General features: G+C 41.4%; 1 protein-coding gene across 2 annotated transcripts in view; it reads right to left on the bottom strand.

Moving 5' to 3' along the window:
* The window catches only part of PRKCA (protein kinase C alpha), a 112,614-nt gene that overhangs the window by 27,778 nt on the left and 57,853 nt on the right, over nucleotides 1-26,983 (bottom strand). For both annotated transcript variants that reach the window (XM_090122069.1, XM_031598829.2), the window contains exons 4-8: nucleotides 13,736-13,847; nucleotides 12,887-13,015; nucleotides 4,719-4,875; nucleotides 4,495-4,629; nucleotides 3,733-3,829 (exon numbers count right to left, since the gene is read on the bottom strand). In XM_090122069.1, coding sequence (XP_089978195.1) covers nucleotides 3,733-3,829; nucleotides 4,495-4,629; nucleotides 4,719-4,875; nucleotides 12,887-13,015; nucleotides 13,736-13,847 — 630 coding nt within the window. The remainder of the gene's footprint in view (nucleotides 1-3,732; nucleotides 3,830-4,494; nucleotides 4,630-4,718; nucleotides 4,876-12,886; nucleotides 13,016-13,735; nucleotides 13,848-26,983) is intronic.

Genomic DNA, 26,983 nt, shown 5'->3' with positions numbered 1-26,983 from the left:
CTCTAAACGAGGGCTCTGGGAGAACTGAGCTCCTCGTTGCAACAAGCTGCCTGAATCCCACCAATCACCAGAGCTGACTGCTCACATCACTTACACTTGGGAGACATATCCACGTGTAAGGATAATAGCTACCCGGTTCTTTTTTAATTAAAAAATGAATATTGATACGAACCGCAGCAGCTGCTTTATTTTTAATAACATTTTCCGTGATGGTGCTGCATAAAGAAGAGGACAGATAGAATAATTAACCAGCACATTAAGCCAGTATTTTTCTATTATTCTTCTAAGGTTATACTGAAGTATCTAGAAGTGCTATATTAAGTAGCAAATTACAGGAAACGGGGCTGGAGAAAATAAAAATAACTTCTTACAATTCAAGTTTAGAATTTGCTCGTTTCTTTTCCTCGAATAAAAAACATATTACTGCTCTAATTGCAGCCGGGTATTAGAATGACAATAACGTGTCATCGGAGTACCGGGTGCTTTCCTTTGGATAGCAAAATACAGAAACAGGAAAGAAGTATGCAACAACTAGTAGATACTGCAGTGAAAAGCCCTGCTCGTTTGGGTTCATGCAGCCACCTGGGACCATCGCGAGTTGCCGTGGCAACCTCAGCCCGAACAATTATGGAGCAGCCACAATTATCCTCAGTGTGCCTGCTGAGAACCCAGCTCCGTCTGGAGATGGCCACCAATAGTGCCGTTCTGGGGAGAAAATCCACACCCAAAGGTTAAAGCCCAATGAAAAACAGTGACAGATTTCACCCTGCCTCCCCTTCCCACAGCAGAATATTTTTGTCTCTAAGTATTAATAATGATGTATCATCTGTAGATCACTCAATTGGATCACAGTGCAAAGGGAACGGAGAGTTGATTCATAACTTTTAGTGATAGAGATCCAAAAATATGTCTATTATTTGAAAAACAGAAAAAAACTGTGCCTTTGCATAGCATTCCTCAACTGCAATATACTGTACAGCTTCATCTGGACAATGCGTAGACAGCATACAGAAAGAAAATCCTTGTAGCAATAACTAAAAATTATTATGAGGTCACTGTATGATTCCATTAATGAAATCATTGTCTTCCTCAATTCTCCTTTTCTGAACTTGGTCTCATTTGTTCAGCAGAACCAAGAGCCAAGTGCTACTTATCAGCTGCTTTAGACCTGGTAGGATGGGCCACACAGAAACTCCTTTTCTTTACCTTTCAATTACAAAAGCAAGTGAATAGAATGCTTTGAGCATTCTTCTTATTATTCTGATTAGTATTATTATTAATCTCGTATAGCTATTTCACGGTAGATTTGCACTGAACAAACGGCTCCATGTCAGGAGGTCTGGGAGGAAGCAGACCAATGTGTGCCTACAGCAGGAAGTCTGGGTTGTTAAAATGGGTCCAGAAGGGCAGGATGAGATTGTGTCAACAGCCAAGGCCAAATCTTAAGGTTCTCCATTACTCATCTGAAATATTTTGTATTAGGAATGAGGTACTTCCACAGAAATGGTTGTGATTTTGTACTCAAAATTACATCAACGTCACTTGGCTATCAATCATGCTGCCTCATGCTGAATAGTGGACCAAGCACTGCAAATGGGGACTTGGATTAGCAAGCACTCTGAAATGACTCTTCTCTCCGAACTGGTAAATATGAAGATAGCTCTGTGTGACCTCTCTTGATCTATGGGTATTTTTCATCTTCCTGCTAACACCCAGCAATATGGCTGCCAAGAGCCTTCCTGCAAAGGTTCAGAACTGATTGTAGAGGAAATATTTATTTAGAAAATGCCATGAGATCACAAACAGAACTTCTCAGTGCCATCTACTTGTTCCTTAGCATAGGGTACTTAAAATAAAGTGACGATGTAAGCCAAGATCTTAACGATAAGAAAAATAATGTAAAAGAGCCAGCACCACTTATGCAACGTATCAGAATAGCTAATAAATTAAATACCACCATTCAGACATCCAGGCTGTTACTTTTTATAAGCTATGACAGTAATTCCCCCTGAAACCAACTAAGAGCATTACTTGGGGGTGCTGCTCACAGCAATAGACTTTGAGCAAGTAGTCAAACTAAAATCCTTTCACTGTGCAATACCACGTCATGTAGCCTTGGCCCAGTTATAACTACAGTTTTGTTGAGCTACAGATATTGACAAACAGCAGCATTAGGGTTAAAACCTGCTCATTATGCAGCTCTAGCATGGTGAAAGACACCGTGTTTGCTGCAAACCCATTCCCTTTCCCTGATTAATGCAGACCACTAAAATGTCCTCAACCTTGCTGCCTTCAGAACAGAGAAAGCCTCAAATGCACAGTGCTGGAACTGGACTAATTAGACTTTGAGACAGACTAATTATTTCTGAGACAGAGCTGACCCCATGTGAAGCTGCTGTTTCTGGGAGCTAGGCTGGCAGTTTTGCAGGATGCAATCTCTCAGGGTTTCTATACCAGTTCTCTGCTGGTGATCAACCCTGACTATTCATGCTGCAACCAATGCGTGTATAGAAGGCTCAAGTGAAAAAATAAACCTTTATAAATACAATATGCAAACATAACACATACAATAACTGACATTTTACAACAGAAATTTTTAGTGACTCGTCTTCATGCTGTTCCTGTCCCAAGAAAAAGATAGATAATTTTATACCTCTGCCACTAAAATCCATGTCCACCCTATTCCAGACTCTGTATAATGCACAGAGCCATAGAAGTGGGGAAACAAATTACTTTTGAAGTTATTCTTTCTAAGGAGGGTCAGAGGTAAATATGATTTTGAATAGAAAATGACCTAAAAATAAAATCACACCGGTCAGATCACAACTGTAATGAAAGGAAAATGAAATGGAGGTTAAAGTACTTCTCAAATGTAAAACAAAAATCATAGTTCATGCTGCAGACAAAAGTATGTTAGCTGATCCAAATGTGTCCAGAAGAAATTGAAGCACCTTTTCTTTGATTTTCTTGAAAGCTGAACAAGTGTCGTTTTTCCTCACTCTCTTGGGTTAACCCATCTTTATAACAACAATGTAGAATTCTGCCTGATGGTGAACATAAAAAATGGCCATTTCAGGTTGAAAGCAACAGGCTGAAGCGTTTGTTTAAGCACAAAAGGTACATGAATTACTTTTTGGACAAACTGCTAGGCTAACGTTGGAAATGTCTGACTAGAAACAAAAGAAATCGCCATTAATTGGAATTTTAAACTTAATTAGTGAAATATTTAAATTCATAATGGCATATTCAGCAGACCAGATCAGCTGAATCAAGTACAACCATCAGCAAAACACCTCCATCCTCAAAACATGCCCTTCTTCTCCTTGGGTTGAATGGGCAGCAAGTATTTTTCAGTGATATTACTGCAGATGTCAGAAGAGCCAGGTTATGTCTGTTACTTAGGAAACAGCTCCTTTGCATGGCACAGTGAGGCCATGCTTGTGGCCAACCAACCACTCCACTGTGTGTGGCAAAGGGCAGGAGGATAACAGAGGAGCAGAACAGCCAGATCAATGCTGAAATACTGCTGAAATAATCCCCTCAGTGCAACCTTCAGGAAACCCAAAGGTCATAGTCCTGACACAAGCAACAGAAGCTGGATTCTATGATACTAATAACACTAAAACTTTTAACAGTTTGGGCATTGTTTTTTTTTGTTTGGTTTGTTTTTTTTTTTTTTTTTTTTGTAAGGTTAGAAAATAAATGCAATACAGAGGTAGGTTTAATCCTCACCTCGAACTTCTGCCTGAGCTCCGCATTTCCATCTTCATCAGCATCTGGAATTGGAACATTATAATATTCACCTTCTTCCTGATTCAGCAGCTTGTACCTGTGGAACATTTGAGAAAAAAAATGGTCTTTTTATACTTCTACTCCTTTCAGATAAAAAAATCTGAGTTATGTCTGTTTATGTCTGGTTTGTATCAATGCCATTTGTATGTAAAAAACAACATTCTGAGTTCTAAAGGAGATACAGAAACAGAATATATTTCAAATAAAGCTGTATCTTTAATCACAAACCATGTGTCCAATTAAGACAAGGACCTTGTACCAATCATCCTGTGACATGGTGTAAGAATCAACCCTGAAAAGACTCCAATGCTTCCATAGCCCTAAATCATTCTCCAAGAAGTCATACTGTTTGAGAAGGTCTGGTGAGTTCTGCCCGTAGTTTGGCACGTAATAAGATGGCATTATATAAAACCTATTCAAACGTACTTTAACTTGCTATACATAGCTGATATGCTTCATAATGAGTATATCATATTTGAGATAAAAATAAAATGTGTATCACAAGGCCATGAGTTTGCAGCAACTCCTGGCTCCAGCAGAAGCTTCATGAACATAACAAAAGGAAAGCTTCCTTTAATTATCCTCCTTTGCTATCTATAGCCCATGTTTCCCAGTTTTAGTTGTATTTTCACTTAATATAAGATACAGTAATTATGCTGAAGAAAAATACTATTTTAAAACTTTCTTTTCAGAAACTCTTACCATCCACTGGCTGGCATTTTCATGAGCTCTGACACCCCAAACGAAAGAGAGCCCATAAAATCATTCCTGGTTGTTCGATCCCAATCCCAGACCTCTACAGAGAGCCGTCGATCTTTGTCTGTAGGTTTTAATTTACTGAAAAGGAGAGAAATAGCATTCTGAATGCAAAACTCAAATAAACGATTCGACACATAAGAAATTACATGAAAAGGGGTTAAACTTACAATGTGAATGATTCATTCCAGTGTGGATTCAGGGTAGAACGGAAGGTTTTTGTTTTTTGTTTACTTTCATTCTTGGGATCTGGGATAAGTTTCAGTTTAACATAAGGATCTGAAAGCCCATTTGGATCCATGGGAATTAGGTTTTTTGCTTCTCGCACTGTCAATATAAAACAAATTGCTGATTTGCATGGGATTAAAAATCACTGTTAACAACATAGTAACAAGTCAAACCAAATCGAAAGAAATATGTTGAAAGGTAACACAAATAAGATGAAAAACCTGCGTGGTCAGACTTGGCATGGAAGAAAATAGTAAAGTAAGGTTGCACTTGGTGGTATTTGTAAGGCTGGTAGAGAGAAGTGACAGGAGATGAGAGCCATCCTAAATGGAATGAAGCAGCTCCTGGGCAGCTCTTTCCTGGAATGGAATAATTAAACATCTGAGCTCATCTCAATACATTTCTAAGCAGGGAGCATTTCTGTGTGCTTTTATTTACTCATCAAACTTAGCTTCCACAGCTATCAGACGGATGCTATAAGGGTGATAGTTGGATCAGAACAGATTTCCAAGAATGGCTATTTTATACAACATGTTATTGGTACTAAACTTCCTTGGATTCACTGCTCGTTAGCTGTCAGCTGGAATCGCTGTGAGAGTTGTCACGAGATGGCACCCAAAGTAAAGCATGGGGAAGACGAGTTTAACTTTGCCTTCACAAAAATGGTATTTTCATATACAACTTCCATATTTATCTATTTTCACAATGGCAGAAGAGAGCACAAAGTGAGCTCATAACCCTCATGTTGCTACTGATGCCCAGAGACAAGGATGGCCAGCAATCTGCCTGTGGGACATTCCCCACGTGGCCACATCTCTGTGCAGAACAAGGAGCAGAGGAACGGTGGGCTATGACCGCCTTTATCAATGGCTCAGCGGTGTTTGGGGCTCTGGCTGAGGTTGCTGCCACAGCTCTGGGGCTTTGCAGGGCAGCTCAGAAGTCACTGCAGATGAGTGGAGTATCACAATGCGTGAGCAAGGCAGCACTTCCCTCCATCTTGCAGAGGACCAGCATGACGCTCACACGACATTTATATGCACTGCGTGTAAGGTTTTATTACGTGTCAATGGCATTCTGCCATCAGCTTCTGCAGAAGTTCACAAACAAGCTGGATTTCAGGCGTTGTGAAATGCTGTCCCACCCAAACCAGTCGGGCTGACAAGGATCGGAGTCTGTATGAAGGATCGTGCTGCTGAGCCTGGGAAACACCACCACTGCATGTGTGAGGCTGCTCCTCTTTTATAAGATACACAGAATAAGGAAAAAGCCCTTTCAACACAAAAAGAAGTGCAGCTCAAAAGATGCACTTGGAAAGAAAGACGCAACATACACTAAATACAGGCTGCTGAAGTAGTCGTCATCTCGCTCCTTATTTGGGCCATTTGTATTTTTGTGTAATTAGCACCCTTAGACGTCTATTTCCAACTGGTAGCACTTTTTCTTGAGGAAATGGCATGATGACATTTTGCTAAATATCATTTATAAGGAATTAATGTCTTGATGGTCAGCCCATCCTTTGAGGGCATCCTACTCTTACCAAGACAGGTCAGCTTTCCACAAGAGGGATGGCAGGAAGCAGAGGTGCCCCCTTTCCATCACAGGTGCTCTCTCTCCTGTGTGGTTGAAACAAAATTAAATGAAAAATAACTCCAAGAAAATAACTGAGCTGAGGCTGAATTACAGCAGAAAATTCTGCTGCATCTGCAAGGAAAACAAGCAAACTCTTGTTGCTTTACAATTATTAGTTAATTAAACTCAGCGAGAGGAACTCGGAACGAAACACAGGATACCACCTGCCAGTTTTCTGTCAAATACTGAGCACGATGATGATCTCTGCACTGAGCAAGGTAGCTGGTATGAGTTAAATCCCTAATGACCTGTCCAGATTAGATTCTTCAGCTGCGACTGAGAACACACAGACGAACAGGGAGTGAAGAGAAGCATATGCTCAAGTTTCCAACAAATCAAGTGTGCCCGTGTTGTCACCATGCCACGAGGAAAAGGGACCACCTTCCTCCTTATCGTTAATGAAGAAGAGATCATAAGTGCCTAGTCAGCAGAAAATACGGGCTGCTTGATGACTCTTCCATTCGATGACGTGTCCCTGCTATCACAGCGGTGCCTCCAGAAGCTGTGCCTAAAATTGGGATATTCAGTTTTCCAGTAGTGTAACAACATAAGCAAACACAGAGCTGGTTCTTAGGTACTCATACTTTAAACAAATATCTAAAGAAGACAGAGTGGGATGGCAGAGAACAACAGTCACTCCGTGTGAAGAGAGGAAATTCAGGCAGCATTTCAGAGTTTGGATGACAACACATGGACTTTTTTCATGGAATGTATGGGTCAAACATCATAAACAATACACAGTTATGGATTTATAACTTCTTGTGGTGCCAGCAAATAGATTTAGCCACAGGAATGAGCAAAGAAATGCTTCTGTCCCTAAAACAAAGCAGAGCTATTTGCAGCTCGAGTTCACTCAGTTCCTTTTCATGAGTCACAACTACCTTTTCCTTGAATTTTCAAATGTTGATGATAAAATGATTTACTAATCACAGCAACTGTTGCTTGCCAATCTCTCGCTTCCTACAGGCTGCTTAGAGGAGCAGAAATCTCTCAGTGAATGCAAATAGATGCTTTTGAAAGAGGTCTTGAGTCTCAAAACAGTCCTGCCTGGGAAGCTCTCCAGTGAAGCAAAAGAAGAGGGAGAACACTGTTAGCTCAGAGTTCTGTCTTCCAGCATTAAAACTCCAGTGAATTACAATTACAGATGTACAACTGAATCCCCCCAAATCCTGCTGTTCATTTCCACACAGTGCTTGGCCACTAAAACGGCTTCTCAATATGAGGCTTCTCTTTTGCATAACCATACCCCAGCTAATTTTCTTATGTACCTCTCCTGAGACCCCTGCCTGCTCATTACTCCCAGTTTCCTGACTCCCATAGATGCCACCATAATGAATGTAGGCTGCAGGGATGCCTGTGTTTCACAGGTGACTTACACACAAGAAATGGATAAGGAATTAATTTCCTCCTGAGAACAAGATGAAAAATGAACTGGTGTTCCATCATGCTTCATTCCTCTGTCTTTTATTAAGACAGTCTCTCCTACTAATAAAAGGGTACCATCAACTCTAATGCTACTTAATGAGACCTGCAGTAGGTTTTCTGCTTTCATTTCCAGCTGGAAACCTCATAGGGGCATCTGTGCTTTATGTTTAAAATCAGATTACCTCTATAAAAATTACCTTCATAAAAGAATACCGAGTACTGGGCAGTATAACTACATAATAAAACACAAGCCTTAACACAAACACTGACTACTGCCATATCAAATTGTCTAAAAAGGGGTTGATTATTAAATTTCTAATACAGATTTGTTCAAATCCTTCTGCAAATACATAGCATTTTAGGGTTTTTTTTTACATGCATGCAGATGGCTATCTATGAACAATGAATGCTTCTTTTCCATAGTATGCATTTACTGTTTTTTCATGGGAAAGAAAATGACTGAAATGGCAAACAGTCATTTGCTACAGGGGTTGGCATTTATGAAAGGCACTGCCCTCCGTGCAAGCAGCACAGCAACCCTTCAGGTTCAGGGAATGCCACAGAACACAGAAGGTATTGGTGAGGTAAAACATGCCATTCTTATTTGAGTTATTAAAAATGCCTCCCACACACCAGCAATTATTTGGGATCACTTTATAGGGACTTCACGTAACAGCTGATAACTCTCCTGAACATTCACGTGTCTTCCTTTTAAAATCAGCTGCAGAATGTTATGAAATTAATGCTAACAAAGAAAGACACTGTTAATAACCTAGGCAAACACAGATGAAATTAGGAGAGTGTGTGTGGAGGAGTCTTTCAAGGAAACAATTGGTGAACGTCTGGTGATTTGCAGCAACTCTCCAGTTCTCCTCTTTGGGCAGAGGCTGCTCAGCCAGGTCTCCGTGGCAAGCAGCACGATGGGACATTAATATGCAGTGCCATAGAGCAGCTCAGCATCAGACATTCATAAATAATTTGAAATACATCCAGCAGGGAGTGCAGAACTCCTGGGGAGGTGATAGCTGGAGCCCACTGCACTCCCAGCCTCCAGAAATAACGGCCAGGTTTCTTCTTTTAAATCACAGAAACATCACAGAAGAACAAAACCACATTTTCTGTATTCTTTCAGCTCTGAAAAATACACTTAGGAACCCGGGAGCTCTGTGCTGTGTGTATATACAAATATTTTAATAACTGATAACGGTGAGGTGCCGTGGCTGGCAGCATCGTGGCACCCTGCCCTCAGCAGCACCTGCAGCTCACTGCTGCTGGGAGGGCAGCTGCTGTCAGACCCAGCTCCTGGGATCCCAACAGCGTGGTGGCTTTTTATATGTCACTGCGCCAGATGGGGTTATTTTCTCACAGAGGTTATTGTTTGCTCGCTATAAAAATAATTCAAAAATAAAATAAAGATCAAAACGGCTGTTCAGCCACCTGTAAAACTGCTCAGAAGGAACCCAGGTTACATGGTGGGTTGGCAGGTAAATGTAAGGCTGACAAAACTTGTAGCACACACCAGGAAGGGGAAATTTCAATGCAAACCACCAGAGATTAAGAGTGGCAGAAACAGCTTTACTATGCCTAAAAGCAAAATCCCAACAGTCCATTCTATGAAGGGTCACAAATTCAGTGATGTCAAAGAAAAAGCAATTAAGAGAGTTCCTACGACAAGTTGATTTACAGCAATTGCAATAACGTATTAATATCCAAAGCCAACTCTCAAGGTAGTAGGTATAAAATGAACTGCTGATATTTAAGAACTGCCACATAAATGAGCACTGAAAATGGCACTGGGGAGGTGGTGAGATTTTGTCAGAGGATATCAATACAAAACTCCCACTCCTAGTCTGTAGCACTGATGCAGAAAGGACTGCCTGTCCACCTTTAAGCACCCACACCAAAGATCTGAAGTGCACTGGAAGTACACATGGAAGCACACCAGCATTAAATGCATTTATGTATAGGACTGAATCATTTCCAGGATCAGTTGAATTCAAAACTTGCCCAAATGCTCTGATATTTTAGATAATCTGGCTGAACCACTGGTAAGCCCCATCTGGCCTCTTTCCTAGTACTCAATGGGTAAAAAAAAAACCCAACAACATTATTTACCCTATTTTATTGTGAAAATACTCAGTAAACGTGCATGTACTGTGGCCCTTTTTGGAAAGAAAAGCTACTGCAACGCCTTCTGAGCTGTTACACAGAAGCAAACACCACTTGCTATGCACCAAGCAGTGACTTTCCCCAAGGCACAGAGCTCTCCATCGCCGCTCAGTGCATGGCACCCTCCTTCCTCCCAGTAAGGAAGCGGAGCCGCCCACAGAAGGAACTGCAAGATGCCCACCGGAGTGCCACGTCTGCATGGAACAGCATGACTGTTCTGCAGGCAGTCAAGGCTGGCTGCAGGAACACGAGCTCAGCAGGAACCAATTAACAGCCAAAACAGGATGCAGAGCAGAGATATTAAGGAATTCAGCTGAAGGAGATCAACACCTACAGAGACATTCTTTTGAAGAAGAATCCGGCAAAGGCTCAAACCCCAGAGCAGTTTCTATACATCCTGGACATGTAATCCAGCCCCTTCCTGAATCTAAAGGCAGCTGTGGGATCTGCAGACGTTTTGCCAGTAAATATTTCAGAAGAGATGCTGTAGTAGGAGATACATCGAGTTAGAAATTTGGGGTTAGCAGCATACGTGAACCAACTGAAGCCCACTAATTTGTCTTGCTGCTGAGCATGCACAAAAGCCTCAGCTTGTCTGACCACAGCATATATAAGTACATTTGTATAGTATCATTTATAATTTAAAAAGAAAAAAAAAAAAGTGTACTTTCAGGGAAATCCATTTATATTTAAAGAAATTTTTGGAAACCTTGGAAATGCCAACCCTGAGAATGTAACATAGAGAACATAGCTTCAACCATATGAACATAAGACAGAGAACACAGCCCCAGTCATAAGAACAAAACAGCACCTTAATGTGCTTATTACAACAAGGTTGTCATAAAAATTCTTCTTGTTGTCCAGAAACCTTTTTAAATTTTGGATGGAAGTATTTTATCTACAAGCACACAAATAAAAGCATTTGCCAAGCGCACTCACACCAAAAGGTGAAAGCACCTTTCTCCTAATGACAGCATCTTGGACACGTTCACCTCTCCTACACGACAGGAAGCTATCTGAAAAGTTAGCTACAAGTACCACTTGGGATCTATTCTAATCCTTTCTAACTAAATTCGATCATGCCTCTCCCTTTCAATGCTTTTTACAAGGTTTGACAGAAGAATCTGGAGTTATTCAGATGCAGAGATAACAAAAGCATGAACAGTGACAGAAGGGAAGTTCAATGCTTCTGTGAGCTGCGAAAATCCATCGTGATGGCCTGATTTCCTTTATGCTGACTACAGGGGGTATGGTACCTTTTGTGATTCACTCCGCAAATAAGAAGTGTGGAGGTAGAAAGAACATCTTTCTGGTGTAGAAAAGAACCATTCAAGTGGAAGGGACCTACAGATATCATCAGTCCGACTGCCTGACCACTTCAGGGCTAACCAAAGGTCGGGCTCTAAGTGTAAGAAATCAGCAATGCTGACACAAGGGAACATCCACAGATTGCCAACAACCACATCAAGAAATAAAGACAGAAAAGCAGATGCTTTGGGAAACCTTCTACTTTGTCCTGCCATAACTTTGGCCTTGAATTTGCAACACCAAACAGGCCGTGACAACAACAGTGTTCTGAGTTCCTGCTTCAGTGTGTGGACTTTGTGAATTCAGCTGCTCACAAAACCAATTTCCAAGATGTATTTGTGTACACGTAATAAGCACTGCAGTGTGTTAAGATGCATTTCTGAAGGAGCAGTGTTGGTCACCTGCCATGACACGATAGTTCATCCTTTATTTTGTTTTTGATAACTTCAGCATGTCTTTAATATTTCCTGAAAGAGAATTCTGAGTCAAAAGAAATTCTACTTTCGTCTTGAATTTAGATTAAACAGACTTGGTTTGATCTAATTCCCTTACGTCAATTTCATCCAGTTCCCACCCTGTACTCTCCCTCTGAAAAAATACTTTGCAGCCCAATGGGCAAAGCACAGTATTAGTGTCCAACAGAAAGGAAAAACCAACAGTAAAGTTCACTACCAGCTTTGCACTTATTAGAGATAATAGAACCAATTATCAGCTGACCCCAGTTAAGCAGAAAGCATGCACAGAGCAAACAAAACATAGGCTGTAAACACAAATTCTTAAGCGGATCCTGAGTGATAAACTCTGCTCTCTGATAACGAAAGAAGGAAGTTCTGCTTGAGGTAGGCAGCACATCAATGTAGGGGGACAAAATGGTCCTTCAACTTGCAAAATATATTTTCCGTATGTTTTTCTGCAGCTTCAACTGGGAATGAGACAGGGTGTGTGGGTGAGAGGAACCAAAGCTTACTGATAAACCCTGGGAGAAGCACTTCCAAGGAAAAGAACTGCTGCCCTCTCCTTCCTTCCTTGCTTTCTCTCCCTTCTCCCTATCTTGTTAATCTTAACCTCACAGAATGCGATCTTTTTATTATTACTACTTTATAATACACTGGGAGTAATATTTGGGATCGAGTCCAAGTTCCTTTGTTTACTAAATACTCCGAAATACAGGAAATCCCTCCTTAACTGATGAAGTTTGGAGCATTTCTCATGTTCTGAAGATGATGGCTAGCTTCCTAAAGGGTCAGCTATCCCACTGTGCTGCTTCCTACAAGGAAAACAGACATGACAGCCATTTTCTAATGAACATTCCTGATTTTTTTTAAAGCATTTATTCCACCTTTACATTTTCACTTTATTTTTTTAAGCGTGTGGATTGCTCAGAATGCCAGCTCATAGAGCATTTCTTGATTCAAAATGTTCCTGGATTCAAAGATGCAGTGAATGAAATCCTCATGCTTCCAAAAGGAAACACTCTGCCAAGGGCTTCAGTGCCCAAAGATGTTGACCAAAGCACATCAGCTCACAGTATAAACAACACCTTTAAAAATCCTGCCACGTTTCAAAACAAGTCGTTTACCTGTTACTTCCAGTTTGTCACCAGTGACTTCAGCCTTCAGATAAATCCTTCCCCTTTTCTCAGTGTGATCCATGCCACAGAGGCTCGGGACGTTTATCACACATTGCTTATGCACATTCATATCACAAGCTGTGGATATAGAAGTGTTTCAGACAGCTGTGAGTAACTAATAATATGATTCCGCAGCAAACACTGAGCAGAGTGAAAGTTAAGATTACTATGTCTAATTGCTGGCAACGTTTGCAGATTACAGCCAAATGTTTTCTGACTGACCTACATGGCTAGTTTCCATCCTGCAATACATTTTGTGGACAGTGAATGAAACACTGAAGAAAATAATGCACTTCAGACACTTCAATATATTAATGAAGTGCAAGAAAAAAAGTAAAAACAGAATAAAGACTTGCTGGGAATCTGCCTGAGAAAACAGAGCACTTCTGCCAGCAGTAGCCATGAAGGGATTTGGGTTTAAGTCAATCATTAGATTTTGGTACAGCAGACTTCCAAGACAAATGAAACACAAGGGAAATACTGGATCTTGGCTGCCACATCAACTGGAATGCCAGTTTTCAACTGCGTGTTCATCCACCCACTCCTGAAACAGGTTTCCTCAAAAGCAACAGCAAACGCACTCCTCTCATATCAAAGTCCATACAGCACTTTTGCAGCAATGGAAGAGGTATTCATTAGATTATTATTATTCGACCGAAATATCCACTTGAAATACAACAGTCCTATAAATAGCTGACATTTGAAGTGGTATTTTCCATTGAAACAAAGAAGTTGCTATGAGGTGTTTCCACATGCTTTTAAAAATACGGTTTGGTAACAAAGCAAAACTGAACTTACTGTCACATTTCATCCCTTGGTGTAGGAGCCCATAAAGAAGGGACCCACAGTGGTCACAGAAGGTTGGGCTCCCATAGGTGTGGATCTTAAATTTGTGCTTGCTCCTGGGGTCCTACAGGATAAACAAAAAGATACGTGAGTCGTAAGAAATAAGATTGGAGTATCTTTAATGTAGCACTTCAAATACTGAAAATCCTCCAACTCTGGCAAAAAATATATACCAGCATGTATCTTATTCATAACCCCGACAAGTCTGTTGATATACTGGCCACAGTTTTAGTGCTCAGCTCTTAAATTTCTTTTGCTTTGGTTTTGTCAGAAAGAATATGTCAGTTTAGCGAGCTGAGGCTTGTTCCTATGATTCATCTACACTAAAACTGCCATTTACTGACTGTACATAAACATAAAACACAATGACGGCATTCCTCCTGTTGCTGGACTGTCATCTATCATCTGTTTATTTACAGTCTATCATCACCGCTCTTCAATGACGACACAAAATATGGCAGAAGAGAAGCAGCAGTTTGTTAAGGGGCTGATCTGAAATGCAGTAAAATGACTGTAAAACCAGGATGTTTAAGATGGGATCATCTTGAAACGCTGCAAATTTATCACTTACATTATTGCAGATGAAAGAGAACAAATTCTAACTTGGCACACAGTAAATATTTTACAGAGACTGCTATTCCTGCCTGATTTTCCAGCAGAGAAATTTATAGTGAGGACATTTTAAGGCCACCAGCAGCTTGGAATTGGTTTTTAATTTAGGGCTAGTGAAATGGAATGCACCCAAATCCCTTAAAAACAAACACTGAAGATAGGTCCAAATCCGTCTGCTGTCCCTCCAATGGATGAGATCCCCTTCTGAGAACTGAGAACATGCATTTGGATATCCTTCAGACTGCCTCCAGCACCACCTATATGCTTTGACACAAATTTGGGAAGCACAATTTAGCTCTGCATTTCAGTCAAAGCAGTTGCAGCACAATCCTCATCAGATCTGGGAAGAGCTGCAGTTCTTCTCCATTGAAAAAAAATACAACCAAGACTGAAACCAATCTTTGCAAACATTCTTTTTTCCTTTGGACTTTCACAGCCTCACGCATTGGCAGGGAATGGAAGCGATGCAGTACCAGGTCTTCCATGCATTAAAACATCCCAACAAATACAAGTGCAAAATGAGGGCTCAGAGAGTTTTCTTCTGCTTACAGTTTATATTGGTATTAATACAGCTCCATAGTAGAAAAGAATTATTAAATTGTCATCAAAACCAAACTAAGCTAGCAACTTGCCAAGAAAAGCTTTCAGGATGAATCAAAGGAAAGCACACATTATACAAAATGGAAAAGTTGCCAACTCTTTCCTCAGAAACATAAGGCTCTTCTGCTATGAGCGCTTTCTCGAGAAATTTGGGAACTCCCAGCGGTAATTTTATTGAACATATTGAACGTATGACTATGAAAAGGCAAAATCTTGCCTTCATAATGAAGTATTGTGATACTTTGTGAAGGTTTTTTGTTTGCCTGCTTTGGTAAGCACTTCTGTGTCGTTCCTTTCTGCTCTGATTCTAAGCTTTAACATGAATCTATAAGCAGTAGTTGTCACTGCACACATAGAACGTGGCTGTAATCCAGGTAATCAGTACAGAACTTCCATCAAGAATTCATATTGACACTGGATTTCAATAGCTCTGCTTATTACACAGCCTGAGATACGAAATGCAAACTGCTAACAACCACATTAATGTTGTAAACACAGGCAACCTAAATGGAGTGGCATTCAAAACGCTCCAGAGAACGTCTCCTTCATTATTTATTAGTGATACAGCCAAGGGGTGTGGGGTCATGGGAACGTTGCCTTAGTAAATGTTTATCTGATGACCTGACTTCGACCATATGTATGCCTGTCAAACAATTTGAAGCACCTTTTCAAGTGAAATTGTGCCTTAATTTTGTGTTTACAAACAGAACTCATTGGAAACTTGTTGCCTTTCAAACATATATCCTTAAACATTCTTTTTGTTAGCACGTCTGTTGCTAAGAAGGACACAAATCACAGCTCCTAATGATGCTGAGTAAGGAGATCTTTATAGTTCTGTTTAATACATGACATAAGTGGCATTTATGAGTATAATGTAATGACATAGAGGGAAACAATATGTATATATAATGTGTTTTTAACAGGCACTATGTTGTGCCTATGATATACCTTATTATCCTCTATACACAAAATCACATCTTCTGGGCACAGCACAGAAAGTCAGAGGACAAAGAAAAACAGAACTGAAACTACTGCTGAAATGGAATCCTTGCATGGAGGAAACCCAGCTGTTTAAATCTCTTTAATAGAAGTAAACGATAAAACATTCAGAACATTCTAAAGGCTAATAAATAAGAGACAAATTTCTTCATCAGTATTTCATCCTAGCTTCTGTTCCAAGCCCATGCACATGATTTAATTTTGGTAAATTTAAGAATACCAAACATCAAATTATTCTTTTGCAAGCAAGACTGAGAATGAACATAGAAAGCTGAGAGGTGCCTGTGCACCCAGGCCAGGTGAGAAAGCACTCATGTTGTTCCCTTTATCAACATGGGCTTCTCGTGTCCACAGTTTACACTTTAATTGTAATTCATATTAGTAATAATAATTATTTTGCCACCACCACTTAATTGCTTATATTATTAGCTGCAATTATCACTTCTTAATTGTTAATACAGTACAACATTTTCAAATATTAAATATGCATTCAGTGCATAACTGAGGAAATAACACTGCTTTTTGTCAGTACAGCTCAGCAGAGGTAAACCACTGAGCCAGAGGTAAGATTCTGCAGATTTTTTTTTTCAAATATCTCCTTTTAATCAATGTAAACTTTAAATAATTCCCAAAGTGTTGCTGGCAGTCATATTTCATAGTAAACATGGGGATCCAAGCCAGGATATGACAGATGAACTGCCAAATAATGGCTGCTATTTGCAAGAGAATTGAACTTTGCACTAAACTTGGCGTAGATTAATTGTGAAACTCCAAAGGGAAAACCCACTTCTGTTTCCAAAACCCATCAAAATTAAGAAAGTGGCAATTGGAAAAGCATTACCAGTGCATTTGTTAAGCAGCGATGAGTGACAGGCTATATTAAAACTGCAGTTATTCTCATGCTGAAAAGTGAATTTTTTGCTTTTCTTAGGGCAATTCCAACTTTCTGTAAGGAGAACTGGATGCAGCGTATTATAACTAAGTTGGAAAGGACTGGCCTCAAAGCTAAGACACGAAGAGGGAGGCACCCATGGCAATGTGGTGTATGCAGAGGGTGCCTGAGAAAGGGACCCCAAAATTCGAGCAGGAACTCAAAAAACTGCTCCATGCCCCAATATGTGTGCAGAAGTGCCTTCCCCAGGCAGACCCCTTCAGCCCTGCCCTGGCTCACAGCTGCTGCTCCAGCTCCAGCAGAGGGAAGCAGAATTGCATGGCCGCGTCTTACTGTGTGCCCTCCTGCAGCAGTGCCACCACTTCTTGGCCAGAAACCACTCCATCGTTTTTCTGGATCAAAGATGGGAATGGGAAATAATTGAAAGCACGCAGTTAACCAGCTGCAAATGTCAAACTGTGCTTCGGCACATTGCAAAACAGCTTATGAGCACGACACTGACAAATTCCTTTTAAAATCTCCCTTTTGATCAGCAATTTATTCCCACTGATAGCACACTGAACTCACTGTAAATTTGGAGGCATTAAATCATTGCCTTGCATTTCAGTACAGAACATACAGAAAGCCTCACGTGAGGCTGCAGCCGTGGACATTTTATAGACAAAGCAGCGTTGTATTATGACTTACTGAAGTCCTTTCATAGTAGGGGACTCCAAAGTTTCACTGTGTCACCAAAACTATGTCTTCAAGACCAACTGTGATGCTGATTCTGTGGCTCTATGCTGCTCCACCCCTATTGTCATAATTGAGCATCTTCTGGGTGACACGGATTTTTCAGAAGGAATTTAAATCAACGTCACATAGACCAAAAAAGATAAAATCCTGACTGCCAGGGGCACAAATGGAGGCTCTACCTGGTTGGATCGCTACCAAGGATAGAAGGGGAGATGTATTGAGGGTGTGCACTGGAAACACGGGCTGCTCTACCCACAGTGATCTCAGACATCTCCTGCTGGAGCAGGAACACCAAATCCTGCATCCTCCTTATCCCCCCAGGAAGCAATACTGCTCCAAAGGGGGGAGCCCACCCCAATCTGCACCACTTGCATCTCACTTAAAAGAGCTCCAAGTTCCCCAAGCCATTACCAAATTAATAAAACATAGCTGAGAAGAAGCCAGTGTGTTTCCTCTGAGTGGAAACAAATCCCACGCTCGTCCCACGCCATCCTCGGGCAAACTTGTGTTTCATTTGAGAATGTTTTCAGACTCCAGTTTTCAGACTGTCATGAAGACCACTTTTTCTTCTTATTAATAGGAAAAGATTCCAGAAGGTGGGCTAAGAAGGAAAACTGTATTTAGTCAATACTGGCAGTTACTAACCAACCATTTCCATCTCCATACTGTAAGAGAGCTTCCCCACAGTTCAAATAGGACTGAAAGGCAGATTTTTCAGTGCTCTCTTGGAATTCACACTAAATTATTACTTTTAATTAAAAGAAACAACTGCTCATCAAATCAACTGATTTTGATGGCTGCCTTTTGTTCCTGTTCTTCTGGCATGGAAATGTTTTAGGGTAGACTGGAGATCTGGATTCAGAAGGAGTACTGGAAAGACAGTGGCACAGCTGCATATGCCTCAAAAGTAATTTATTATTTATTCATTTTATTCATATATTTAATGTTGGACATACGCCCTTTTAAACACCAGGTACATCTTTACATTTTGATCACTCCTCACAATGTAGAGTTTCACGTTGATCAGATGGGGGAAGTAATTTAAACAAATTCCCTTGCTGAATTGTTTAATTGTTTAATATTAGAATTAACGATGCAGTTTCTGTGCTTTCCAATGGTGCTGAGATGCAGTTAGGTGGAGTGCCTCATTAATGTGATAGAGGACTTAACACAAAGCAGGGATGTTGATGTCATTTGACTGTGGGACATCAGGTTGCATGCCAACTACATTAATGCATTTATGTACAATATCTTCTCATCAGGTTTTAAAAATTTCAGTATCTGCCAACTTGCTCATCCCAGAGATGATACGATTTACATTTTTTCCCCAATATCCTCGGCTGGAGCTCACATTATCCTTCTTTCACTAATTTAAACAGAAAATGAAATGAGATAAAGGCTGAAAACCAACCCAACCTGAAATCTGTTGGTTTCTCTGTAAAAGCAGTGACCCCAAGAGCAGAGGCATCAGGTCAAACAGCTCAACATCTGCTGCAGCTTGCACGCTATTCATGCAGGCAAGCAAAACACATTTATCCAAGAAATAATCAGAATTAAGGCAGGAGAGAGTGGGAGTGACTCCAAGCACATTTTTTCAGAAGCCATCACAGATGTCCACAAGGGAGGAGTCTGATGCAGACACTTGCTGGCTCCAAACCTACACCTGGATGTGGAAATGTCACTTTCATACCTTTCCATCCTGGCAGGGACTGAGGCATGGAGTCCTTGAATGGTCTTTTGAATTGTATAACCACTGAAACACTATTTATTTATGCCTTGAACAGATGTTTTTCCATATGTCTAAATAACCCTTCTTCAAAAAAGCAATTCAAGCACATTAAATTTAGTAGACCAAGAAATATAGAGACATTAGACTCGTTGGTATTTATAGAGCATGCAGTATGTTTTCTATAGCAAAGTCAGAATGTTCTCTTTTGAAAAAGTCAGTAGTCCTGGCTAAAGCAAAAAACCTATGAAGGCTGACTGTACAAATGCTATGACACAGCTTTTGTCCTCAGTCCTGCCCCTGCAGTGCCACACAGCATCTATACACAGCAGTCTAGAAGTTACCATATATCTGTGGATGTAAAAATTCAGAAAACAATACAAAAACTGTAAAAAAAAAAAAAAGTTATCAGCACACAATAAACCAGGAAAAGAAGGGCAAGCTTTTAGCACAGCCTCTTGATTCCCAGCTATCCAGCAACATTACTTGTGCTTTAGAACTCAACCCTGGGGTTAGTACTTGGGGAGGAAAATGCTTCATTGTGACCACGGACAAAGCCCAGCTGGATGAAAACCAGGAGCTGGCACAAACCTGCAGTCCCCAGGGCTGTGTTTGGCCTTTGTGTGGTTTGCTAACCAAGCCCAGAAAGGCAGCAGGGCTGTGAGCAGCAAAGCAGCGAGCTGTTGGCAGCCCAGTGGAATCAGGGGAGGGCCTGCAGCGTGCAGCAATGCTCCGTGATACCATCTATAAATATTTAATATCTGGCAATTAACAGCGCTGTTCAAAGCAGAAGGAAATGATGGAGGTGCACAAAGACCTCCCTGAACCTTTTAGGAACGCTACAACATCGCAACTTTGGAGTTTGCCCATTCTGAGAGCGTTCCACAGACACCGCTTTGAGAAAGCAGCTCTCCTGCTCCTTCTCTGATGAAGGCGTTTTTCTCAGGGTTGCTGATGCCAGAGGAGCTCCCCAGATCTCATGCCATTGCTCCCAAAGTAGCTGAGCACTCCCAAAGAAGGAAGGCGAGCTCGGCCTGCTGCTTCTTATTTCTCAGAAATCACTTGTGAGGAAGAACATTCCTCCGTGAGGCCTAAGGTTGAAGGCTGCATAGCTCTGGGAAGCACTGCAGTGAGTGGGGATGTCACCAGATGCACTGTAACCTCCCATTAATGGGCAACATAAGGCACAAACCAAGGAAGAACTTCCACAGATGTGTGGCACATCCCAGCAGCTCTGCCCCTTCTGCTCCTCACATTCCTATAAGCCAAACCCTTCTGCACACTACTCCCTTTACCTCTGTTTGGCATTTGATCCTCCAGCCAGTGCAAATGAACCACATCCTAAATGCTGCCATACACTGCTTGTGAAATTCATTGCCTTGAGTGCTATGGGGTCAGCTTTGTACAGAAAACGCAGATTCAGGAGCATCAATCAAAGAGTGAAGAAGGAGAAATGAATAAATAACTTTCTCTTAAATGAGGGAAAGCTTTTCCATGCTGGCTGTCCTGCAGCACTCAGGCCACCTGGCAGTGCCCTCTGCACATGGAGCCCTGAGCACGGAGCTCTGCGCACCGACGCCATCGGATGTTAAATCACCTTCCTCAAAGGTCCTACAGTGCCACATTTGGCCAGGGGTCACGTAAAGCACATCTATGGAAATTGCCTGGCATGTAGGAGAGCAGAATAATTGCATTTTCCCTAATCTGCAAGTAATGTAATGTTTGAAAAGAGTCAGGAAAGAAACTGTCCTTCCTCTGTAATCCCAGTATGCGGATCAGCAGAGGCTTTTTGTGGTGCTGCTAGCTAAGCCTTTGTAAGGCTGCATGGAAAACAATTATTAAAATTAATCCTAAGTACAAATGGAATTGCACAATATTAATCCTGCTAAAAATAAAAATGTAACATGATAAACACGTAGAAGACTGACATGAGGAACAAGGAAAGAAAACAAAGAGTCTTAGAAAACAAATGGTGCTAGCACTGGTCCAGTGGTGAGCCTGCAGGAACACATGGAAAAGGAACTTTTCTGTAAAATGTGTATGCAGCCTTCTGTAGCACCCAGCCTGAAGAATGCACACAACTGCAGCCTATCAGGAAGAACCTGAAGGAAATTCAAAGTGTTTTCTTTGTTTTGTTTTGCTTTTTAGATTGAAGATAAAACAAAATACAAAAGATGTGGGAAGAACCCTTCTGTAGCAGAGTGCCTCCATTGTGGAACCCAGAAAAATGTCAGTGCAAAGCAGATACATTTACAAACCGGGCAGCCCATGGAGCCTCTCCTCACCATCCCATGGAACAAACAGGAGGAGGCATTCATTCACTGCCTCCAATTGAACATTCAAAGGTTTCAGACAAAACCATTATCATGCCCATAATAGTTACTAGATTCCAATATAATGCAGTTAGCATGAAGTTGGTTGAAGCTGTAACATAAATGCTGCCAGTGCAGTTTATAATGAGAATTTCATATGCAGAGAAGTATGTTTTATGCACTGCTCCTCAATGGCAGTTTGATTTTGGGAAAAAAAAATAATTGAAGAATTTCAGATTCATACTAAATGCATTATCTAGTTAAAGAAATAAAGATGTACCGTATCAAGTAGACAGTGTTCTCCTGCATTGCCCAATGAGTGCAATCTCTGCATGACAAAATTATAATAACGATGCAAAATATCCTCTGGCCACAGAAATGCAAGACAACTCAGTCATGCAGGAAATCTACATGAAGGGGAAGGGACAGGACCTGGGAAGGCATAGGGCTAAGCATGAAGCAGCTCCTGTAGTCCTGATTAGACCCAGGGCATCTACATAAACTCATGGTGGGGATGAGCAAATAAAAAATGGGTAATGCAATGGATCATGACAAAGAAACATAAACCTCACTTCAGTCAAACACGAATCACGGCCTTACAGCTGTTTGGCCCCAGGAACAACCCAGCTCCACACTGAGCATGAGCTGTTTGGCCATTCTCTGCAAACCAGTTGTGGAGAACTGCTGCTCTTCAGAGATCTGCTGATTGAAAGAAGTCATCCAACAATTTGTGACAGAATGCTGCTGTTAAGAAGTTAAGGCTAAGACAGACAAGTTGCAGGGGAGCTGACATTCATAAGAAGGAAGCTCTGATTTATCTGGCACCAGGGTTACCAGCCACAGCCTGCACTGTGCACATCACCATCCCTGCCCAGCAGCCAGCAATGCCACTACTGTGTGTGTGCAGGCAAGGCATGGAGGTAAAGCCTGATCTAATGCATCATTCTGAGCCGCAAGCAATGAGAAATGAAGCTTGCCCTCCAACTGGGGAGGCTGCTTCTGCTCCTAAGCCAATTGCCTTATTGATATCCAGGCCCTCAGACACTGCTTTCTCCCCAGCCAGCATGCAATGCTGCAACGGGCTTCAAATTAAAATTAACTAACGTGCCCTTGGGTTACTATGAGCAAGGCAAAACAGGCACAGACAAAGCACAAAAAAAAGCACCAGAATTGATCACGGCTGATTGAACTTGGCATAGAAATCTATGACATTGCATTATTTAAGAAAATGTGAATTGAAAAACACAAATAATACTTCAGTTTCAAACAAAAATGAAGTTTCACCACAGATGTCAGATGGAAGAAGGTTCAGCTCGCAGTAAAACAAAAAACACGGTTAGAAAATAAAACACTGGAATAATGTTAAATATTTATAAGATCAGATCTTCCCTAAAATAAACATATTTATGAAAGTGATTTAAAGAAATGTATTTTGTTAAACACATGCTTTTCTATAGAATTAATTCACTGTTCCGCTGAGCACAGTTAATTGTCAGTCCCAAATTCACCCAACTGCTTTAAATTCAACGCATTCCTTTATATCCTTGCTCACAGTTCCTGCCATTACCTATGTGCCTGGCTCGTCAATCACAGCACTGCAGATTGGCACCTCTCTACTTACATTTATCACTTTTCCATTTTCCTTCAGCACTTAGCATCATTAATTTATCAAGCCCCATTCCATCCTACTCCCACAGCTCCTTTAAGCATGACAGAGCAAGGTCTTGCTTCATTATTTTTCATTTTTTACATATTTCATGTCAGGCACAACAAATGAGGCGACTCTGCAACAGCAAGGCATCGACAACAGGCTTTTACCATGGCTTAATCAAAGTTTAAGTACACAGGGAAGAAGCTCAGTGCTGCATTCACCCAATGCTTTTCTTTATAACACAGAAGCAGTTGCAGCAGCCTCCCTTCCCCTGTGCACAGGGCAGGCTCTCCCAGCGCTGCATTATCTGCTTGGAAAGCTGCTATTAAAGCACTGAGAGACGTTTTACTTTCATGGTAATGTCTCTCTTGAATCTAAAAGTTCTTTTCCAAACAGAGTAAAAGCTGAGCTTGCCAAACAGCCCATGTTCCAAAATGCACTGTACTACGCAGAGCGTAACTGGGCTCAGCACAGCACGGTCAGCAGCTGATGCCACATGCAGAGAAAGCCATACAGACATCTGGACAGTCACAAATGCCACGTGGAGCTGCCTTCCACCATGCCATGGCAGGTTCCCTAACACAGGAGATGCTGCTTATCCATTCTGCTGAAGATTTTTCAAGTAATGTTGCTATAAAACCCCAAATCCCCTCAAAAGAATGCAAAAGGTCTCCCCCTCTCCTTTTTATCTTTAACATCAGCAAAACCAAATGCATCTGGAAAGCACGGATGTACACAGAGGTGTGCAGCTCTGGGGCTGGCAGCCCTTCTGTCACCACAGAGGAGAGCAAGAGGATGGAATCTCAGCAGGTTTGATCAGGTCGGATGGATCAGAGCTGCGACCACAGAGCTGCCCATCTCACAGAGCTGCTTCAGGCATCATTGAAGGATTCTCTCATCTCTTGTTCTTCCTTTTTATATTACACTACATTTTACCTAACGAAGAGCAGGTAACTGAAGTCTCATTCGACAAACCACCACAAGAGCAGCAGTTCTCAAACATTCAATGCAAGCAGCACGCACTGCATTGGAGTGGAGAGATTAATTCATACATGAAGTCCAGCAGCCGTGCACTTGTTTTTACCAAGTACACAGGGCACTGTGACATTCCAGCTCCGCATCTTTTGCCAGCTGAACACATCCCATCCATCTGGGCTCATGATCAATGGATGGTGATAGAGGCCAACCAGGGGTGGATTTAAAGTTGTATCCCATCCTTCAGTTTGTTCTTTTGCCTTAGCAGCTGCTCCTCCGGCAGTGCCCACAGCACTGAGGTTGGACTTTGAGGCAGTTTGAGCTCCTTCTGCACTTGAACACTCACCATTTCTCTGGACATTGCCAAAGTGCAGTGGGATTCAAACCCACACTTACCATCACTGCAGATATGTTATGGTATCTCAATAAAATAGGCAATATTGTGTTGTGAGTCGTCTTTTTTTTTTTCCTTTTAGAATATCAGGACCCTACATGGCAACTCTGATGGCTGCAATGGAAACAGCATGGCAAGTAGGTAGTAGTCTATGGACTTGGAACATATTCAAAGCTTTGATTTTACAGTGAATGGTCCACTTTCTGTGAAACAGTAATTTCCCAAAAGCACAGAACCAAATAGATGAAACTCCATCAAAATACTGTATTCCCAGTGAGACAAATGTTTGTGATCTACCTCCATCTCTTAGAACAAGTAGTGCTGATTCTCTAGAAAGAGCTTTACCCCCAAACAAGCAGCAGGTAAAAATGGCACATCCCAGGTCCCTCTGGATTAAAGCACACCTGAAACCACAGCTCCCGGCCTGACAGTGATGTGCTGCTCAGCTGTGAGCCCTGGCACAGCTGTCTCAGAGGCTGCAGGAGGGAGCAGCCTCACTCCCCTGCATCCCCACATCCCTGTTTCCCCATGCAGAGCAGCTCTGCTGCACGAAGCTGAGCCAGCAGCTCACAGGGATGACTGCTGTCTGCTGAACTAAACCTCCTTTTTCTTTTCCCTGAGAGTCACTCAAGTCTTTCCCTGAAAGCAAATTACATATCATTAATTTAACAGAATTTAATAAGAGTTTATTTTCAGCTTGCCCTGACACTGCACCAAGTAACTACATAAAAAAAACAACAAGATAACATCTTCATGTCTGTCTAATCAACGTCTGTGAATCAGGTGGGTACTTTTTAATCAAAGCTCTCTCTGTTTAGCAAAGAAGTGCTGAATACACAGAGTGAAATAATGTCTGAAATAAGAACATGGAATGTTTCTTAACTGAGATTCTGTGTTTAAAAGAGCACCACTGTGGAGAAGAATATATATGCATTGATAAAGATGTAAACTGCAGGCTGAAAAATGAACAATGAAAAGCTATGGAAGAAAAACACAAGAAAGTATTAATTATTGTATTGTTAAAGAAGCATTTCGTGCTAAATCTTTACCTACAGCTTTTATTGCTAAAACATATAATTATGTTCACATACTACTGGGTTGGTTATCCTGCCCACAGCATTATGAAATCAACAATCCAGAATAAGCAGACAATCCAATAAAGTGGTAATTTATCCTGCGACCCGTGGGTTAAAATGGCAACCTATTAAAAATGTGACTGCAGTTCAAAGAGGAGAGCATCTGTATGGAGCCATTGAAGGCAGCGGGATTGTTAGAGAAGAAATCCAGCCAGGAACACAGATCAAATGAGGGAGCCCACGGGAGATGCTCACTGCTCATTGCTGCTTCCCAATGTAATGCACGTGCTGAGCCCAGCATGTGAGATGGGGCCAAGCAGGAGCAGCCCATGGTTGGAAGCCTGGGGATACCCTGCTGGCATTCAGGCAGAGCTCCCTGTGGTCCATCTGGGAATCAGACAGAACAGCAATCAACCCAAGCACGCACTGCGTGACAAAAACTAAACCAAGGCAACTCATATTTCTGTGAAGCCTTGGAAAAAGAAACTTTGCTGTGGATAAATGGGGTCCGTGTGAATAGGAAATCAGCATGCTGAGAGTGAGATACTCCCATTGTTGGGGCCTTCTGAAGCAAAGACATCTGCTTCCAGATCTCTGGGGTTTTGAATTATTTTTAAACTCTGAACAAAGAACACTTAGTACCACATACTTCCAGTTTCACAGCTGGGTTATTTTAAGCAGGCAAAAAACTCGTTGGAATATAACTTTCTTATTTTGAAATATTTTAGCTTGAAGTTATTAATCTGCCCCTTGAGAATTCAGAACATCTTAGAACACTTGTTTTAAATATTCAGTATCTTTCAAAGCTACAATCTTCTCAGATGGCCTTAAAATGAACGCCTGAAATATCTCACTGTAATAACCCAAATGGAGCCCTTATTAAGGAAGAGATTCCATTTCTTCTTGATTAGAAAATTTTTCTCCCTATCTTCACTTCTCCCTCCTCGAAAAGGAAAATCTCTGTCCTTATAACAGCTGGGGAAATAGCCAGGAGACCAGTGGTGGGATGAATTAATTGGTAGAGCAGGGAATGAAGTCACAAGGACTGAGGTGCAGGATGGACAGCACGTCCTGACGTGCCATACGCTGCTTTCTGATAAAATCACTCTGAAATTGGAAAACACAAAGGCAGCAGTAAGAAGCTTGCAGAGAGCTCACCAAAAGCTGTGCTAATATGAAGGGTCGGCTTCTCCATTTGCTGCCTCATTACTGGCTGGCTGATAGTTTC

This window comes from Phasianus colchicus, chromosome 20 (genome assembly GCF_987193195.1).
Source record: "Phasianus colchicus chromosome 20, bPhaCol1.hap1.1, whole genome shotgun sequence".
In the NCBI taxonomy this organism is placed as follows: Eukaryota; Metazoa; Chordata; class Aves; order Galliformes; family Phasianidae; genus Phasianus; species Phasianus colchicus.
The sequence above is the reverse complement of the archived record's forward strand: the minus strand, read 5'-3'. Positions and strand labels throughout refer to the sequence as shown.